This window comes from Bombus fervidus, chromosome 1 (assembly GCF_041682495.2).
Source record: "Bombus fervidus isolate BK054 chromosome 1, iyBomFerv1, whole genome shotgun sequence".
In the NCBI taxonomy this organism is placed as follows: domain Eukaryota; kingdom Metazoa; phylum Arthropoda; class Insecta; order Hymenoptera; family Apidae; genus Bombus; species Bombus fervidus.
Window position 1 is genome coordinate 7,188,481 of NC_091517.1, and position 19,981 is coordinate 7,208,461.

General features: G+C 28.3%; 6 protein-coding genes across 12 annotated transcripts in view; 3 read left to right on the forward strand and 3 right to left on the reverse strand.

Annotated features, from left to right (window-relative positions):
• The window catches only part of Eif4g (eukaryotic translation initiation factor 4 gamma), a 46,865-nt gene extending 43,616 nt beyond the window's left edge, over positions 1 to 3,249 (forward strand). For all 5 annotated transcript variants that reach the window (XM_072015661.1, XM_072016487.1, XM_072017327.1 and 2 more), the window contains exons 22-25: positions 21 to 158; positions 235 to 310; positions 395 to 544; positions 619 to 3,249. In XM_072015661.1, the coding sequence (XP_071871762.1) occupies positions 21 to 158; positions 235 to 310; positions 395 to 544; positions 619 to 833 (579 nt within the window). In that variant the 3' untranslated portion in view covers positions 834 to 3,249. The remainder of the gene's footprint in view (positions 1 to 20; positions 159 to 234; positions 311 to 394; positions 545 to 618) is intronic.
• Positions 3,250 to 3,921: 672 nt separating this feature from the next.
• Positions 3,922 to 5,742, reverse strand: Burs (Cuticle-tanning hormone bursicon). The gene is made up of 4 exons (XM_072000429.1): positions 5,671 to 5,742; positions 5,339 to 5,505; positions 4,563 to 4,688; positions 3,922 to 4,188 (listed from the first exon to the last, which is right to left on the reverse strand). The coding sequence occupies exons 1-4, from the start codon at positions 5,687 to 5,689 to the stop codon at positions 4,039 to 4,041; spliced, it is 462 nt and encodes a 153-aa protein (XP_071856530.1). The 5' UTR covers positions 5,690 to 5,742; the 3' UTR covers positions 3,922 to 4,038.
• On the forward strand, positions 5,375 to 19,620 carry LOC139998348 (zinc finger CCCH domain-containing protein 10). Of its 2 annotated transcripts, XM_072022891.1 has the most exons (5): positions 5,375 to 5,512; positions 15,955 to 16,042; positions 16,436 to 17,039; positions 17,210 to 17,495; positions 17,617 to 19,620. In XM_072022891.1, exons 3-5 carry the CDS (start codon positions 16,510 to 16,512, stop codon positions 18,085 to 18,087), a joined length of 1,287 nt encoding a protein of 428 aa, XP_071878992.1. In that variant the 5' UTR covers positions 5,375 to 5,512; positions 15,955 to 16,042; positions 16,436 to 16,509; the 3' UTR covers positions 18,088 to 19,620. The 2 variants fall into 2 exon arrangements, with proteins under 2 accessions (XP_071878992.1, XP_071878899.1); XM_072022798.1 differs by lacking the exon at positions 15,955 to 16,042.
• Positions 7,073 to 7,762, reverse strand: Pburs (bursicon subunit partner of burs). The gene is made up of 3 exons (XM_072000553.1): positions 7,627 to 7,762; positions 7,422 to 7,546; positions 7,073 to 7,337 (listed from the first exon to the last, which is right to left on the reverse strand). The coding sequence occupies exons 1-3, from the start codon at positions 7,745 to 7,747 to the stop codon at positions 7,167 to 7,169; spliced, it is 417 nt and encodes a 138-aa protein (XP_071856654.1). The 5' UTR covers positions 7,748 to 7,762; the 3' UTR covers positions 7,073 to 7,166.
• LOC139985477 (G patch domain-containing protein 11) lies at positions 8,171 to 9,688 on the reverse strand. Of its 2 annotated transcripts, XM_071999977.1 has the most exons (3): positions 9,285 to 9,688; positions 8,850 to 9,196; positions 8,171 to 8,753 (listed from the first exon to the last, which is right to left on the reverse strand). In XM_071999977.1, exons 2-3 carry the CDS (start codon positions 9,070 to 9,072, stop codon positions 8,233 to 8,235), a joined length of 744 nt encoding a protein of 247 aa, XP_071856078.1. In that variant the 5' UTR covers positions 9,073 to 9,196; positions 9,285 to 9,688; the 3' UTR covers positions 8,171 to 8,232. The 2 variants fall into 2 exon arrangements, with proteins under 2 accessions (XP_071856078.1, XP_071856161.1); XM_072000060.1 differs by lacking the exon at positions 9,285 to 9,688 and having other exon boundaries at positions 8,850 to 9,214.
• Positions 10,220 to 15,381, forward strand: Slmap (Sarcolemma associated protein). The gene has a single exon (XM_072020570.1). The coding sequence runs from the start codon at positions 11,284 to 11,286 to the stop codon at positions 13,684 to 13,686; it is 2,403 nt and encodes an 800-aa protein (XP_071876671.1). The 5' UTR covers positions 10,220 to 11,283; the 3' UTR covers positions 13,687 to 15,381.
• Positions 19,621 to 19,981: the final 361 nt, after the last annotated feature.

Sequence of the window (19,981 nt, forward strand, 5' to 3'; positions counted from 1 at the left end):
AATAATGTTATTGTTCTTAGAACTTAGAGTTCTGCACTGGTGATTATAATAGTGCCAAAAGCTCAACTAGTAATCAACCCACAATGCAGCAAATTCATGATGAACTTAGGAGACTCATGAAAGAAAGTAGTTTCGATGAAATTTGTGGGTGGATAATTGTAAGTATTTTAAATTTAATTGTATATTAGTTTACAAAATATTAAACAGTTATACTTCATTAATTGATCATTACAGGTACATGTAGGTAATCGGGTCAAAGAACCAACTTTCATTCGAGTATTAACGACTGCCATTTTAGAGACGTCCATGGGTACGTTTTGTTATTTTATCATATTTCTTCTTTAACATTTTTTAGTGATTATAATTGTTTGTGTGCTTTTTTTATTATTATTAGAACCAGTGAACAGCAGGTGGTGTTTAAACAGCGAAGCTTTTATTAATTTACAACAATTAATTCGCCGATTCGTCGATGCGAATGAACCTTTAGAATTGCAGTGTCTTTATGCAATCCAACTTCATTTGCACAATCTACAATATCCACACGGTAACATACAAGAATAAAATGTTGTTTTCTATAATAGAAAGTTAGTTATAATTATAAAAAATTTTTACCTACAGGGACTCTCTTCAATATTATGACAAGTTTGTCGGATTATAACATAATTTCAAGCGACGCGTTCCTAACGTGGAAAAAGAGTCCTGAACCAGCCCAGCGTGAATGGCATGGAGTTGCGATGATGGCGCTGACTTCGTTTTTCACTGGTTTACAAGAAGCAGATGATACTTCCAGTGTAGAAGACGTATCAACTAGCGTCAGCCAAGAACGTTGTTGACGATACCGTGATCGAGTACATTATCGTCTATTAACTTGAATATATGTTTCCTCGTTAAAAAAAAACTACGCGAAGTGAAATCAAATTGCAGTTTTTTTAAAGGAAAACATCATATGTATTGAGAGAATACAAAAAGTGATGTGCGCGTGTGCATGTATTATAGTATAGAACTTCAAAGAACAAGAAGTGACAGATAATAAAGAAGGTTATCATAAAAACGGACACAATAGCTGAGACCGCTATACATAATGAAGATAAAGATTAATTATTAATTATGATACAGAAGTAAATACAAGATAATTATTATATATAATTCATTGAAATGGTTTAAAGTTTAAATAAAGCAAAAAAAAAAAAAAAAACACTCAAGGACATTATCGTATTTCTTATGTGTTGCGATGTCACTGCAGCTTGTCAATCGCCCAATAAATTGAATATTACGTACAACTTTTCGTTTACGCTTTATATTGGAAACTCTAAAAGCTATATTCCATTTAATTAAACGATATTCGCAAAACAGCCGGTACTTGCTATGTGCAAGGTAGATAAAAAATTAAAAATCAGATGTGTATAAGTAGATCAATTTTAAGTAAATTATATTTGAGATATGTAAAAGAAAACTATATAACCAAGCCTGACGCAAGGGCAATGGTTCTTTCTACGATTATAACAAATATAACAATTACTAATTTATATCTTGCGAACTTATAATGTATTCAACCATATGAAGGAAAATATACATTCACAACTAAAAGTGAATGAAAGTGAACACTAAAACATAACATTACGAACCATGTTGTGGTTCGGCGCGATATGTTTCGTAATGCAAAATATGCTGAAACTAGAAAAAGGATACAAATGGTGTGCATATTAAGGCGCTACTATTTTTTAACACTAGTTATTTATGAACATTGAGAGAGCAGGTCATAGTGTGTGGAATATAATGTCTGCATGAATCCAGATCGACCGTATAATAGGAAATTGTATAAAATTATTACACTAATTTAAAGTACAGTGTGAAAAATACATTTTTTGAGTATATTACACACACGCGTGCACGCACGCACACAAACACACACACACACACACAATTATATATATATGACTTTATATATATAGTGTGTGCGTGCGTGCGCGCGTGTGTGTATGTACATTTATATATAATACACAAAATGAAATAGGAAATTTGAATGCAATCATGAAAAATTTTCGTTTAATTTTAGGAAATACTACATTGTTTTTGTCTAATGTTTCTCGTATTGAATGTATTCTCCCTATTTAAGAAATTGTAATTATTAATTAATACCGAAATGTTCAAATTTGTTATTTGATTATTAGATACTAGCAGAATTTGTCATTTATCATTTTTTCAAAGTTTCTTTGCGTTGTTGAAGGGATAGAAGGTTACCACGTAGATATTTTATCTAACTTGCATTAAATACATATGTATGCGTAAACATATGTTTATACATGTACATGTGTATGTAAATATACAATATAAAAAAATTATAGTTCTTGCTTCACAGAATGTCCATAGCTTGTTCTTAAATTTTCATACGATATATACCCTTCATCATCGTGAATTCATTATATGCTTATTTCTTTTATTGCATCTTATAATTACACTATATAATTTGCTTGTATTCGAAATTCTTTATTTCTGTTTAATAATCTAAAATTAATTACAGGATGTTGAAAAACTTTTATGTTTTTTGTGAATTATGTAATAGAAAATTTTTAAATATAAAACGCAGCATTTTTTTGAACACGACAAAATTGAAGGAGATGAGAAGGATGAGATTGTAGGGAAGGTCAAATACATCACTATTACTTTTTTCACACTGTAAAAATGAGACATACATGAAATACAGAAGAATGGAAAATTTTGTGTATGAACTAAGTATTAATGATTTATAACATTTGTCTCCTTGAAAGATTTCATTCTACTTCAGTAGTAGAATGTATCATTCGACGGGTTGAAACATAAAATAGAAGACGCAGTAAATAAATAAAATTACAATAATTTATATATTAAAAAACGTTGTTGAGGAAATGTCGATAAGTGAATTACAACAAAAAAATGATCCCTGTAAATATTTAATAAGTAAATATTGTAAGTGAAATATGATCAGTTTGGAAAAATAATGGAAGAAGATAGCATTGTTATTATGCTGACTGGAATGTTGCACATGCATGCGACGCATTGTGCCGATGGTTCACGTATGAACACGCACGTATATCGCTATTTTACATATATTTGCGTGTGCCTACGTTTACGTTAATACACATATACAAAATATAAATAAAATATCACGAAAAATTCCAAAACACAATACAAAAATACACACATACACTTCTATGATAAATCATATCTATACATAAAAGAAAAAAAAATAAAAAAGAACTCCATGTCAAACTGTTGTTGATTATTTTCTTGAATATACGCCTGTCTAGATACATCGATCACACCGCCGAAGAAACTGATTAATTAAATTAGTAACCTGTATATTTTTTTGTAACACTGTTCAAATAATATTGTTTCCATAATCCTGAACGAAATACGTGTAATACTATACGAATTATATATATGTACACGATTTCGAATAAATCTTATTAAAGTTTCAACGTTAATATCTGATGCACTTGAAATTTCAAAAATTGTAGATATTGTATACTTAACAGGATGTAATAATTTACAGTATAACATTAAGATGCAATAATTATAATCATACTGTAATGTATCACGTAAATACGCATTTTTAGAAAAATACTAAACGCGTAATATCCTATATTGTATATTTATTACAATGTAGTTATTTTATATGTATGTAATATAACTGAAATTATTTATAACAAAATAATAAGGCTTCTGATATACATCCATCAAAATATTAGTTATCTTTCACGATATTTTCTTAAAACTATCTTTCATTTCCTTTAACGTAAGAATGCTAAAATAACGTATATAAATAATATATAATATCATCGAAGGTTTTCTATGTATGGAAAATATTTAGCAGAGGATAAGCACATTTTTAATATAATGTATAGCATTTATATTATATATCAATGAATTTTTTACATCAAATACTTTACATTTTCAATTTATTTACGTTTTTATAACGTTACATCCAATAAAGTATTTCTTATCTTTAATATTTTCTTTTATTTTCTTAATTTTACAATATAAAGTTTGATAAAAGAATTACTGCAAATCGGAAGATCTTCTAAAATGCGCAGAGGTCGTAAACGGGCCTTCATCGGCAAATCCAGCGATCTCTTGTGGGATAATTGCATATTCTTCTACACTAGTGCATGGTCTACACATACATTCTAAAGGCGCCTTGGTAATTACCTATGAACGAATAATTAGCTGGTAAATTGAATATTGTGTATATATATATATATCTTTAAATTTTATTAAATAAAAATATTTTTAGTTGATTTGTTATACATGTTAGTTATAAATTATATAAACAAACATGATTTTGTATTTATAACTAGTCCTTATAGGATAATCCAATTCAAATGACGCGCGATATTCATTTTCAGATGCGCTTCCCACTGATCAGTTAGACAAAAACAATATGGCTGTGAGGAACTCATGGTATCAAAAGATTTGCTCCTGATTTTATAGTGCAAGTGACTAATAGGCCAACACTTCATTAATTTATCACATGTATCCAAAATGTTAAAAAATCTATGATTAAGTCAAAGCATTAACCTAACCTTTCGGAATTTCTTTTCGCCTGGTTTGGCTCTCGGACAAAATAAGGATACACTGGCCTCTCGTTCACCGCTTTCTTGACAACACATGCAACTTCTCTCCATTTGCCAAATTTTTGATCCAGATACCTGTAGAAACAGGTACGAATGAATAGATGTTTATATATATTAATTTGTCAATTTTCTATGAAATATATGGTTGAGATAACATTGTGCAGAATACTATGATATTCAGTAAATATGAATATAAAACTGATGCCTAACTGTATGTTTATAGGAATTATAAATAATATAAGTAACAGAAAATACTTAGAATTTTTTATACATATATTATAATCATGAATGAAAAACAGTGATACCTACATCTTATTATGCACGCTTATACAAATCAGAATATTATAAATGTTTAAAAGAATATTTTAAAGAATATTTTTAAGTTTAAATGTTTACATAAACTTCGATTATTTTAATATTAATATTAATATAAAATAATATAAACTGATTATATATAATAAAATTTGAAAGATTTTTAAAACTAATTAATATAAGTAATATGTTTTTATTTATTTTTAATCAATAATTAATGAAAAAATATAAAACTAAACAAATATTTCTTAAAGAATTGTCTATTTTTTTTATTCTTAATGTAGAGAAAATTTATAAATTTATTTGTATAAAAATAAAATACAATGTATTTTTCTATATTGGAAATGTTTTTATTTGTTTATATTGATATATTTATAAGTGAAATTACTTGTTTGTTTATATATGTATATTACCTGTAGGTAACTGCTACAACGTCCTCTACAAGCATAACTAGGAATTGGTTTTGGGACACATCCTGGATATTGCAAAAAGTGGATAACTGGAGTTGCTTGACATTCATCAACGCCTATAAGAGCTTCTGCAGTTTCACTTAGCAGGCATATTAAAACGCTGGCACCTACTACACAGTAAGTAATAGAATAATATAAATATTATATCGATATACATTATAGTTTTATGTTTCTTATTTTGCTTATAATTTCAGTTATAAAATTTCATTTATTTTATTTGCTTATATTAATTTTAATGTTAATGTACAACACAAGTATTATAATTCTTTATTTACCAATATGATATAGTAACATAGTGTTAGCACGATACTTTTCCTCTTAGATCTACCACTTTACTGTGCTTAGAGATTGTACGTTCTATCCTTTTATACCCTGTAGGTGATCATGTTTTCTCCCTTCCCTTTTCATGCGTATGTTAATAGCACTAAGAAAGGGATTAAATATATGATATATAGAACTATTATTAGGGAATAAAAATGTTTTTGAAAATATTGTTTCATACATATACAAAACATTTTCATCAAATATTCTTTCATACTTTAGATTTATAAATAATATCTTTTATAATATTCAATGATAATATTCTATGAAAACAATTTGTTATAAGTAGAGTCAAAGTTTAATTTCTTATAATTTTTTATACATTAAAACTTTTTTTATATTGTTATACTTTTATTATAAGTTATCACTATATATTTACAAATATAATGACATTTGTATTGGTAATAATTATATGCATGATATATTAACTACACATATATGTATATAAAAATTATATTCTATAATACTATAATCTTACTAACAATTAAAACATCTAAATCATGAATAATTTTTAGTATATTATAATCAATGCAAGTTCTAGTTACATGTTAAATTTTATTTATATTTATATATTTATAATTTTATCTACATACAAAATTAACTATTCCTTTTTAAATTAATTGTTTATACAAGTAATATTACATAATATTATTTTCCATTGCAGTATAATAGACTTTGACAATAATTTGTTGTACATTACCATAGTGAAAATTATAATATTCAAACAATAAACTGTATATAAACTATGGTGCTTTATTGATTTAGGTGGCAAAGAATTACTTTGTATATTTTACAACATATATACATAATTCTAGTTGTTAAAAATTCTAAAATATAGTATTATTAGTATTTTTTATAATGTTATCATTTGGTTTTAGCTTTTAACTATTTTATTCATGATAAAATTGGGAAGTTAATTATTTGTTATATGTTAGTTATACTAATAACTAGTACATTTTATCTATTATTTTAATAATGTTTTAATCTATTTGTTTTAATAATATGCATTAATATAATCTATGTGAAATTTAATTGATAATTATCTTGAATTCCATTCACGATTATATTAAATATTTTATATCAATTTTTGTTTTTATAAATAAAATTCTATTTTTGTTACAATTTCTAATCATAAATAGATTAAATTTTATTACTCGCTAGTTATGGAAACAAAATTATGTATAATATAAAAACCAACAACCTTATATTGAGCATCATATCTATCATTGTTTTTTAGTATTTAATTTATAATATTTCAAAATACACATTTAATTAATCTAGCATTGTAGTATTTAATTTGTATTTTTTAATACAGTTTACAAATATAAGAGGAAAGGGAAAGTAAATTGTCTTAAATATGTTCTATATTTTTATTTTAAATCACGTTATTTGTATTACATATAATTTCTATTTTATATTTTATTAATGCTTTTATAAAATATTTTCATATTTATCGTGATATATCACCGCATTTAATACATTTACATTCTGCTGGTTCTCTTATCTTGATTTCCATTACCCCATCTTCTTCGTTCATTAATTTTATTCCATCTGCATCATAACAATGGTGTAGTGTGATGTGCCTTTCTTTTAAATAACTCTCACGACAGCAATAACATTCCTATTGGGGAAGTAAAAATAAATTTCAAAAATGTATATTTCATTATTTTTTTACGAATTTTGTTCTTTAAAACAGTATCCTCACCTTTGAGAATCCTGTTGTACTTGCAACACTTGGTTGTACCTGTGAACTGCAAAACCCTTCACATTTTGTAACTGTTATATCTCCACTACATGTTCTTTTTAATCGACCTATTTCATCATATTGATCTAAAATAATAAAAAAATATCTTTGTTTTACATATATTTGCTTGTATATGAAGTTAATTAATTCAAAATAAAAATAGTACCTTTTGTAATATGTACTTCTGACTGTAGTGTTTCACAATTTTCATCATCTGTTACTTGAGCAACTGTATCATTCATATATATAAACGCTGTTAATACAAAGAAAAGTGCAAATATAAACATTGTGATAGGGATTCCTTTAAGTGATATTTGTTTTACTTAATCTGTTTTGAATATAGTAAAGGTATGGTCAAAGATTCTGACTGAAATGAAAGAACAGAAAATAAAACAGATGCTTTTATAGGTAACTTTCCCTCCAACATGTTGTTACTTAGGGGTGCTGAACTCCTGCTAGGAAATAATAGCATAGCTGAATCAGGATAAGTTTCCCTTGCTTTTACATTGTACACTGTTAGATTTTTTTCTACTGTACTTTTTCAGTATTTTGCATTATGACTCTAATGGATTTTTTATGTCTTCATACACTGTGGGTGACCACACTAAAGAAGCATTACTGATGTTATTTAGATGCTGAATCTTGTATGCTTTTTATAAGATTTCTTTACTATATGATTAAAACATAGGTATAAGTAAAAACATAGTAAATTTTGATTTTGTCTTTTTTTATTTATATGCACTTTTAATTGAAGTAATACAAATTAATAGCATTAGTGATCATTTCGTGTACCTCCTGGACAATTATCTCTTAAATCATCTTCATCTAGATGTGCTACTCCACACCAAATACAATAAAAATATTTTTCTCTTAAATATTTAGTTAAAATTTCAAGTTTTCCACTAACAGGCAAAAAATCATCATCTTCCTCTGTATCACTATTATCATCATCTTCATTATCTTGAGGTAACCAAAACCACATTTCTCTAGGCTTTTTTATCTCTTGTTGCATATCTAATTTCTGACAAACTTTTTGACTTTTATACAAGTCTGTCTTTAATAATTGTTCTGTTCTTTTTTGTGCAATTCTATCTCGAAAATCCTTCATACTCTTATTATCTAATTTATCATGATGCGAATTATTTTTCTTTTTCCTTTCTTTTTTTGCAATTCCTTCCCCTAAACCTTGCCTGTCTAATTTTACTTCAAGGCTAATTGGTTCAATCCTTCCTGATCCTGTTTTACCTATGCCTTGACCAGGTTTATATCCCATTTTCATAATCATTTCATAACCTAAGAATAAATTCATAAATTTGTATAATCAAGCAATACAATAATATAATATGCCATTAAACCAGAAATTTTAATAGAAACAAAAAGAAAACAAACCTTTATTAGAACTTGTAATTGCAGAGGATAAACCTGCTTCTCTTTTTTCTTCCTCAATATGTTTTATGTTATTTTTTTCATTCAATTTTGTTTCAATTTGAGTTTTCTTCTTCATAAGTTCAAATTTTCTTTTATCTGCATGTCGATATATGAGACTCGATGAAGTAGATTTTTCAATTCCATGTAAAAATTTATCTGACATATAATCTTCTGTATCTGACATGTTTATTTATTCGTTTATTTTTTTGTGACGTTTTATTGTTATAAATATAAATTATGTTATTGTTTCTTAGCTATTTATACATGAAACACAAAGTCTTATAAAATTACAAAATACTTATTAATCACTGAAAAAAAGATATACATAGCTACTTGACATATATGTGTATGGTATATACATACATGTAAGATATTTATATGTATTAAGTTACTTATATTCTTTTATTTCACATCTCAGTTATAAGAAGTAAATATAAAATTATATATAATCAAACAATGAATTGATATTGAATATTAGAATATTTATACATGTTTTGTACGTTAAAAATTCCATGAACTTTGTTTAAAACCGTGAAAATTTACTACGTAATCTTATTTAGGTTATATTCACAGTGTTTCCGGATACAATAAGCTATTCCACAAACATCGATCTTCATATGTTTTCATATAAGAATATTCAAATCGAATATTTTTAAAGGTATTCATTAACTCTATAATAGTTTTATTTATCTTGTTCAGTTATTTATAATGTTTTATGAACAACAATTCTATATTTGCATGATTTTTGTGAATCGTACATAAATTGATATCTAGTATTCAATCATAAAAATTCGTATTAATTAGAATTTCATAAATAGAAATAAATGTTTTATAAAAAAGAATTCCAATAACTCATTGCAAATTAATTATTTCAGTTTTGAAAGTACAACATTTAATAAACTATTACTCTGAAATTATAAAAGCTAAAAATATAAGCTACCAATACTTCTAAATATAAATTATCCTTTTTATTGATCATATTAGTATTTTATCAAGTACTAGCATTATTAGAAACGCCGTGAATACGTATATTCATTTTGTATTCTTAATTAATTTTTAAAAGATTTTTTTATAACGATATTATCATCTTATTCTCTTGTGCAAATCTATCTGAGTTCACTGATGCATGCGATGTCCATTGATATTTATATGGAAATATTTCCTTTATACTATACATTTTGTATTTTGCAAACAAAAATATAAATATATTTTATTCTTCTATTTTATGTTGTGACAGTAATTAATACTTCTATATTATAGAGTATTAATCTTTTATAATAAACTTAATAAATTTGTTTTGCTAAATATAAATAACATAGAATAAATAGCATAAAATAGACATTTTTTAAAAATTAGCATAATTATTTGAAAGAATATTTAATGATTTTAGTTATTTATGAATAGTGCTTTACGTCACTGATTCGAAATATATACACCAATTTTATGGTTTTTAGTTCTGCCATTGGTTCTTTGGTTATAAATGCCTTTTTAAATGTCTCTCTTTAAATACGTTTCTTTCTCTCGTGAATGACTGTCACGATGTAGCACGCCCAAGTGTCTACTTTGAATTTGCTACACCGTTGTAGTCGTATAGATGACTATACTGCCGTCGGTCGATAAACAGCGAAACGCGGAACTGAAAAGTACTGAGTTAAAGGAATGTGGACCGCTTGTATCTTAATACAGTAATGCAGTAGTTCGAGAATAATATATTTAGTCTTAATCTAGTTGATCACAACATCACTCGGTTTATCATGTTCGAGTATTGTTGAATACGCATTGTGTATTTCACACTTTTCTAATGAACTTCCTTGAATGTATCGTCGAAGACATCAAAGTGCAAGGGAACTGGTACGAAGGACGAAAGTGTGAAAGCGTACGCTCACTGCTACTTACTCGAAGAAACATATCTTTTGGCTATTCTTAATGCGTTCGGAATATTCGATTTGATTATATTGTTGATGAAACGTTCGTTTGTTTGATTAACCAACCAAGGAATATTCTGGACTCGAGTAATTGACGAATACAGTGTAACTGTAACGTTTGTACGAGGAATTTTACGATAAATAGAAAAAGAAACACCACAAGACTGTTGAGATAGTAACGGAAGTTTTTTTACTGCAAAAACATGTGAATTCGTATGTCACTTATTATTATGACAAATTTTAAGTTTTGGAAAGTCGATGTATGATCCTCATGTCCAAATTATAGGATCGAGTGTGAGTAGTAACTTCCGTGACAAACCAACACGATAGTAAAAATATTCGATGATATTAAAACGCGTGACTTTGAAATTTCACAAATTCCCTCTTCTTCATTATGTATCAATAATTCCTTTTTCATACGAGTTTTAAACTTTTCTTGAAAAACTTGCCATTTGGATTTTACATCGGCTATGGTTGTAGCCAGTGGTGAGTGGGTACAAAATGCCAGTTTTCCTGCCAGTCAGAATTCCAACTTGAAAATAAACTCTATGCAAAACAACAAAATGACAGCCAAAGGAATTTTAATTTGCCGTGATAATTCTCATCCTTTTGAAGAACGTACATTGACACTGGAGCAACCTGTTAAAATTGGTCGCTCTGTGGCAAGAGCCAGAGCTACACCAAACAATGCCATTTTTGATTGTAAAGTATTATCCAGAAATCATGCATTGCTATGGTATTCAGGTGGAAAGTTTTTTTTACAAGACACACGTAGCAGTAATGGTACATTTGTTAATAATCAAAGACTCAGTGCAGCTAGTTTAGAATCAACACCTAAAGAAGTATGTTCTGGTGATATAGTGCAATTTGGAGTAGATGTGATAGAAAGTACAAAAAAAGTTAGACATGGATGTATAGTTGCAACGTTAAAATTATATTTGCCAGATGGAAAAGAAGCTAAAGCTAGTCTTAGTACATCGGTTGCATCTCCACTCAATAATGTTTCATTGGAAGATGTGTACAAGCTGAATCAAGTCATGCAAGAAGCCTCAAGACGCGAGAAAGCACTTTATTCTAAGTTAGTACATCTTCAACAACTTGTAGCAAATACTCGAAAGGCTGCTAATCAATCTTGGAAAGCATTGATAACAGAGGATCGGTTATTATCTTGGGTGGAGAGTATGGAAAATCAACTGGCTGTTTATTCTAAAAATTATACGGAAGATAAAATTAGAAACGAATTGGTATTGCTTCAGGAAGAAAAAGTACATTACCAAAATGCAGCAAAAGAGGCATTACAGAAAGTATTACAAGAAAAATTAGAGGTAACTCAGAGATTAGTCCAATTAGAAGCACGTTTAAATGAAACAGAAGAAGAATGTCAAAGCCTTCATAATGTAGCAAAATATACTCAAACAGAGTTTCAGGAGTTATGTAGCAAATATACAGAAGCACAAAAAAAATTACAAGAAACTACAAATAAACTGAAAGAAAGTGAAGAAAAAATACAGGATATAGTACAAAGCACAGAACAAGAAAAGCAAGAATTTTTAAAGAGACTTGAAGATCAATCTAGAATTGAGAAAAATTTGCAAGCAAGATTACGTGATTCTCGATTAGATTCTGTGAATATCTATAAGCAGATCACTGCCCTCAGAAATTACATGCAAATTTTGCAGGACATGAATTCAAAATTAGTAACAACTGGCATGGTAGATGCAAAGGATGAAGAAAATCCTATAGAAGCCATCAATATTATTCTTAATAAGTTAAATTCTATTCATGTTGACAATGTAGACATTGATTTAGAGACAAAAATGGACTTTTATTCTGTGAAAGATGAACAAGATAATCAAATTAATTCACAAGATATTGATTCAAATCAGCTGAAAAATTCTGATGATTCTTTTTCAAAAGAACAATTAGATGATTCATTGGTTAATAATGATAATTCAACGGAATATATTTTACCACCACCATCTCGAAAAACTTTAGTTAATGGAAATGTAAATATAAATAATACAGATATGAATTCAGAATCTGATGCTAATTCAGACGCAACAGATGATACGTGCAGTATTACCAGTGATGATACAAGTGAGAAATCTGTTATAGAAGTTAAAAAAGAAGAACCTGTGTATAAAGTAGCAGAAGAAATTTTTGTACCTTATAAAATGGAAGTTAGATTTATGTGCGAAGAAAATGTTAAACAGCTGGAAATTTCTCATTTACCTCAAACTGTACAGAAATTAAAGGGAAACGAAGAAACAGAAATGAATGTAGACAATGTGAGCAATATTAACATCATTTCAAATGAGCCTGTCCCTATGGAAATTGATCAGCTTGAAAAGAAAGATGAAACAGATAAAGATAACAGTGAATTAGATGAAGAATACGAAGAAGAACATTTAGAAGGAGATTATGTCAAAACTCTAAAACCATTATCTAAGAATGATACCACACAGCAAGGTGTACATACCAGAGAATATTTGCTGCAAACTTTGATAGGATCTCTAGATTCACTAAAAGTTGAAGACAATTTAGAATCGCAGCAAACCATCAAGAAAGAGCTAGAAAGCCTAAAGGACTGGTTAATTTGTGAATCTCATGAAGAAATTGTTGAGAAGCTAAAACAACTGTATTATCGTGCCAAGAACGAAGCTCAAAGAATTCAAGAGCTCCATGAAGAATTGGTTATTTTAAAAGAAAAGTACAATGCATTTGTTGAAGAAAAAGCAGAGCTCTTGAAAAAATATACATCTGTTAAAGCACAATGCGGTGATTTATTAAATACAACTTACACTATACCAATACATTATGTGGCACCTATTGCAATTATATTAATATGGATGTTGCTTGAAAAAATATTTTAATGTCTTTCTTTTTGTTTTTTGTATATAACTTTAACATTGATTAATCTTAAAGTTTCCTTTCTTTTTCCTTTTATTTTCGTAATTTTTTTGTATCGTTTGCTAAATACTTCGAGAATACAGAATATAACAAATTGGGTAGCGTGTAGGTTCAACAAAAAAGTCTTGAACATTTTTATACCAACAAAAATATTAAGAATTGTATATATTTTTCCGATATTGTTGTTGAAGCACCAATCTCAAAAACCTGCTCTGATAAATGACAAGAATAATGCAAACGTATACCATGTTACCGTTTAAAAACAAGGAACCAAAATCAAATTAAGCAGAGAATTGTAGCAATAAATATGTACATAGAACAAAATTCTAGGCTAGGAGAAAATGTATTAGAAAAAATATAGACAATACCATGTAAAATGTTCAACATGCTGCCAATCTCGATATCATATCTTCTTGAATAAAATGGTATTAATCTCTATTTACAGATATTACACACGTTTACGTCATTATTTTTTGCGATCAATTCAAGCACTGCACCCTACGACTCAAATGTATCATTACATAAATTATAAATAACGTTTATATGCAAAGAACGATTTTTATAAATGCCTGTGTCGATATATCCTACGTCTTGATAAATTTTCCTTAATATATTTCTTGTAGAATTAGTGGTTTGAAATCCGTTCTAATTAAAAATACTCGGTATTTATTTAAACGATTTCGGGATTATTTGTGTTCAAAGTGTAAACCATTAATTAATTCGGCTTTTTTGACATTTTTTAATGTTAAGAATTTTAATGAGAAATGTAGTAATTATAATAATGATAAGCTGAAATAAGTCGAATTATCATGCTCTTTGATCAATAATCACATTATTATATAATATTTTAATTGTAAATTCGTTGATTTAAAGAAATTATTTAATGTTAAGTCTTAGTCGATTTTAAATTGCAGCTGTTTTTTCCTTTTTTCAATATGTAATTATCTTCTGTACATACATAAAAAATAATTTGTTGATATAATGTTTAACACTCTTCAGTAGCTTGAAGAATTGACCAATAATTTTTTTCGTTTCTCATTTCGTTATACATATTATGTGCTTTTCTTTTTTTGTTTCCTGTTTTCCCCTTTCTTTTTTATCTTTTACTAGTAGAATGACAATAGAAGCATATCGATTCGAACGACCTAATAAATTTTAAGACGAAAATGATTCTTCAGTGCGAAATTTTTACTGTGGTTCTTATTATTAAATCGATGTATTTAGCGGTTTTCCAAATATGATGGCCTAGATGTCTGTTTCTAACAAAGAAGAACAAAAAAAAAAAAAAAGACGGACAATGTTGTAGTTATACTTTTCTATTTATTCTTTTTATACGAACGCGACTAAAATTAATCGTATTTTTTTAATTCATTAATAGTTTAGTTACAGTGCCATTGCCCGATCTATTTCTGCCCTATTAAACGCTAGATACCGATCGATTGTAAAAGTGAATGATATAAAGTGTGTTCAGTTTTCCAAAAAAGAACATTGGCCTGACCGCTTTATAGGGACGTTACTTTCTTGGTAGATTGAAATTATATTTACGATCGTGAAGGTTTATATAAATAATAAGGTAATATTGTATATAACATTGTTGACCTCTTACCACTCATGTAATAATCATTATATAAAAAAAAATAAAAATTAATTTAACTGAAGTCTTTTACTCTTCTTCACCAACAACCTATGTTAATCATCGATCAATTTATACAATGACTATGGAAATTTATTAAATAATTACTCGATTTCTGCAAAAATCAGATATTAAAAAATTAACAAGGAAGTTTTAAACACATGTTATACATGTTTTACTCTATATTCTAACCATTATATTAATACCTACTCACAGTAATTAACATTATGGCTTAATATTATGGTGCACAATTATAACTCGTACGAGGTGTAATTATAGTTCGAACACGTGTTGGATTGTAGCGTCTTGAATTACCAAATTGTAGTAAAGTTCAGAAAATGCTTCTGTGATATAATATCGCTTTTTGGCGTGACTACATATACGCGAACTAAAAATATCTCCACCGCGAGAGAGTTACGTAATCGTAATAAATATTTTAATCATTTAATCTTTCAGCAATATATAATTAAACAATTGGGCAAGGTAGTTCTTCTTTTTTACAACATTATATACGTATATGCCAAATTATTTTCAAAGTATAAAAATGGTATTATTTATATGTACGTAAGTTGATTAAGTTAAGCATTAAATGTTACAGGGTTTTACGCGACAAGAGAAATATTATCTTCTCTATTTGTTATATCCAGAAATTTTTCTTTACGACACATCTTTGCCGACTATGTTACGTAAGTGCAAAAGGATGCAAGTCAAGCACGTTTTAGAATGAAGTAACAAATTAACGGCATCATAGAAAATATTTAAAATGATTCAAATCATATATTTGTTAATTGCTAAAATAAATCTTGCGTTCCTAAATGTTTTTCTGATAAATAATTCTAAAAATAATTCGATGTTGCAAGAATCATTTTATTTCGACTGGTCTTGTCGACTTGTTTTATGATTCTATACTGATATATTCGATATCGATATTGTTCTAACGTTCCAGTTTTTGACAATAGGAAAATCGATGACAATGTATTTTATTTTCTATGTTCAATTTTACAATTTCTATCTTTGTATAAAATAAATTGATTTACCTGTTACCAATTGTATTATAATAAACTGTTTTGTAATTACAGCACATACGTATAACGTGTGAGTAATAACGATTGATTAAGAATTCGTTACGAGGTATGATCGCAATGTATCATCGATGAAGAAGCTGAAAAAAAAGTCGGATAGCACGAGAGGCGGGCAAGCGAGCAAGACAGTAGGCGCGACGAATGTAAGCGGAGATGCATCACCTACCCGCGTATGCAGAGATTTTCTGCGAAACGTGTGTCATAGGGGTAAACGTTGCAAGTATTTGCACGAACGTTCCGAGGACGATCCTGTAGAAGAATATACGTTCTGCCATGACTTTCAAAATGGGATGTGCAATTGGCCTGGCTGCAAATTCCTTCACTGCACAGAAAGTGAGGAGAAGAGATTTCGAGCAACAGGAGAATTACCTGCTCATATCTTGAGTAGGCTCAAAAATAACAATGAAAAGTCCGAATATCCAATGTGTAAGGATTTTATCAAGGGTAGCTGCCAAAGGACAAATTGTAAATTTAGACATTGGAAAAATGAGGAACCACAACATAATTTGATCACAACATCCCATCATAATGTGTCCAGGCCGCAGCACAATTTCAATGGTACGAGTAATGGTGAGAATCGCAGATACGAGGAGGATAGAAAGTGAGTCTCCTAAAAAGTTTACTGTTTATCTTCTTTCTATCTAAATTATTTGATGTGTATCTTAAAAAAGACAAAACTTTCGTCAAATGTTTAATATATTTTGAAATATCCCCAAATATCTTTGAAATATATTTGTTTAATGACATATATATATATATATATCTTTATAGCTTTCACTGGCAGATGGAAGATCAACATAATTTAGTCACAAATAATAGTTACAATGCATCTTCACATCCACCTGATTATATAGGACCTCCTGAACCAAAGAGACGAATAGTTTCTGGTGAAACTGTTGTTCATTTTGAAACTTCACCACTCGTAGGCCAACATACCGCGCAACCGGTTACTCCAGGATATTATTATCCAGTGATACCGCGTAATGAAGCTAGAGCAATTGTTTTGGAAGATGAAAATGCGTTACTAAGAAAGAAAATAGAGGAATTAAAAAAGCAAGTCAGTTTGATTTAATTTTATTACTATAATTATTTTCAATTCGATTTAATTCCATTGTTATAATTATTTTCTTTGTGTTGTATACGTATAATTGATGTATTTATACGTTTTATTTCTTTAGGTTAGCGATCTAACAGCAACTAATGAATTTCTTTTGGATCAAAATGCTCAGTTAAGAATGTCGGGGAAACGAACTGCAAATGTAACAGCTGTTACAGTTCCAGCAGTTACTATCACAAACACTGTTCCACCATCGCAAGCTCCAACACCTCAACAAATGGTTAACGCAGCGGTAGCTGCTGGAACTTTACGTACAGTTACAGCAAGCGTTGCGACAGTTCCTGTAAGTATAGCCACAGTTGCGCCTGTTTCTATTGCAGCAGTTTCAATGGCACCAGTATCAATCCCGCCGCCTATCGTTACGATGGCTCAACAAACGATTACGATGAGCGGTTCAGGTCCTCAGGCAACTAATCAACAGCCACCTAATACACAGCAACCTGCTAGTTTACCTCTTTCGATATCCGGTGCTACTGCACCGTTGGTTTCGTATCCAATTATGACTCAAGAACTTAGGCCTGTGTTGCAGTAAATAAATTATAAGCACGAAGGGAACGTCAAATAGTACCTCAAGCACATAGACAAGTCAAGAGTGCTGTCTCCTGCATTCAGTCTTTCAAAATAATACTGTATTTCTTCGATTACAAGTAATGAATGCGAATGAAAAGAAAAAATGGAGAAAATGTCTGCAGACTATAAAAAAAGATGAAAATGTCATATTAATTAAAGAATGCGACATCTTAAATATTTATATAGGAATTCATAGAAATTATCATACAGAGCAAATATAACGATCATAACTGTTTTGTACTACTATGTCTTACAGCTGCTTAAGTTGAATATTTTCGTTCCTTTCAGTAATTTATCCTGCAGAACGTGAATGCCGACTACATTAATATGTTAATATGTGCAACATAATAAATGTCCAAAGTGTGTATAGATTTAGATTAATAAGAATACTGATCTAGAACCATGTCAGATGGTCAAAAATGATATTCTCTTATTCTTTTTTTAATAATGTAATATCATGAAGATACAAATAATTTTGTAGGTAATTTTTTGTATCATTAAAAAAATAATCTCATACAAGTAAACAAATTTGTAAATTAAAAAAGATATAGATAAGAAACGACTCGTTTAGACTAATATGTTAAGATAAGTACAAAACTAGAATGAAGCATGTAAATGAATTATATTGAAAGTTCAAAGTTAAGGTCTATCACTGCGACAAAAATGGTGGTGAACCTTATGATTGTTCTCTATGCACTGCTGTAAATAGTATTCTGTTGCTTCCTCATTTTCTCAGAAAAAATTTTTATACTTCCATCTTTTTAGCAAATAAGTTAACGATTCTTATAAAATAGTGATATTTTAATTAATTAAGTACTTATTGTGAACTTTTGTGTTTTTACAATTTTACTTAAGTAAATGGCTTTGGGTTTAGGTGATGGAAAGTAAAGACTATGGATTTAAACCTGACCCATAAATGTAAGAATCAGGTATACAGATAATGTAATATGCATCCCATAAACCAAATAAATATGTGTATGTTTTCAAGTCATATTATTAGTCATGGGTTGATATATGTGTATATATTTTGCGTAATTAGTATAAGAAATTGAGCAATAAGTACTCGTATATTTTATATATGCATACAAATGTATAATCTTTTATGTATAACTTTATGTTAATAAGCACTTCATTAAAAAGATAGATCTTCTTACTTTAAATTCTTCAGAAGTAGTACTCATACCACATTCTTTGTTCACATAATTGAAGTTTTTTAAGATTTTATTTTGTTACTTAATATTTTATTTTATTCTAAAAAATTATGAAAAAATGTATTTCATATAACTTTTGTTTAGTTTACCATTACATTCTAAACGTTATTCTTATTAATGAAAATCGAATATTCTGACATTTACAAAATATTACGAAATATTTTTGATTTCTGAAATTGTAAATATATAAATTGTTCAAACAATTGTATTGCTTTGATGTTCAAAATGTTTATAACTGCACTGATTGATAAATTCATAAAATGAAATAAATGTGCTTACATATAGATCTGCAAATTATTTATTCTCATATTCCACTTTTTAATTATTTTTTATAGAGGTAAAATAATCTTGTGGAGAATAATCTTCTTAGAAATCTTGTGAATTAATAATAATGAATTATGTATCTAAGAATAAATACATCTTGTTATAAATTATGTATTTATAATGTACAAAATTTGTATATTAACATTTTCAAATTTGCAAAGCTATATGTATGTAAAAAGATCTCTATTTCTTCCTATGAGTTCTAATAAGTGGGATTTACAAAGCTCTTTGTCCAGATGGATAGTTTAGACTACTTTTGCAAACACAGATTGGTTAGCTATGTCTTTACAGTAATATCCTCCTTTGTAGGTATTTTATGAA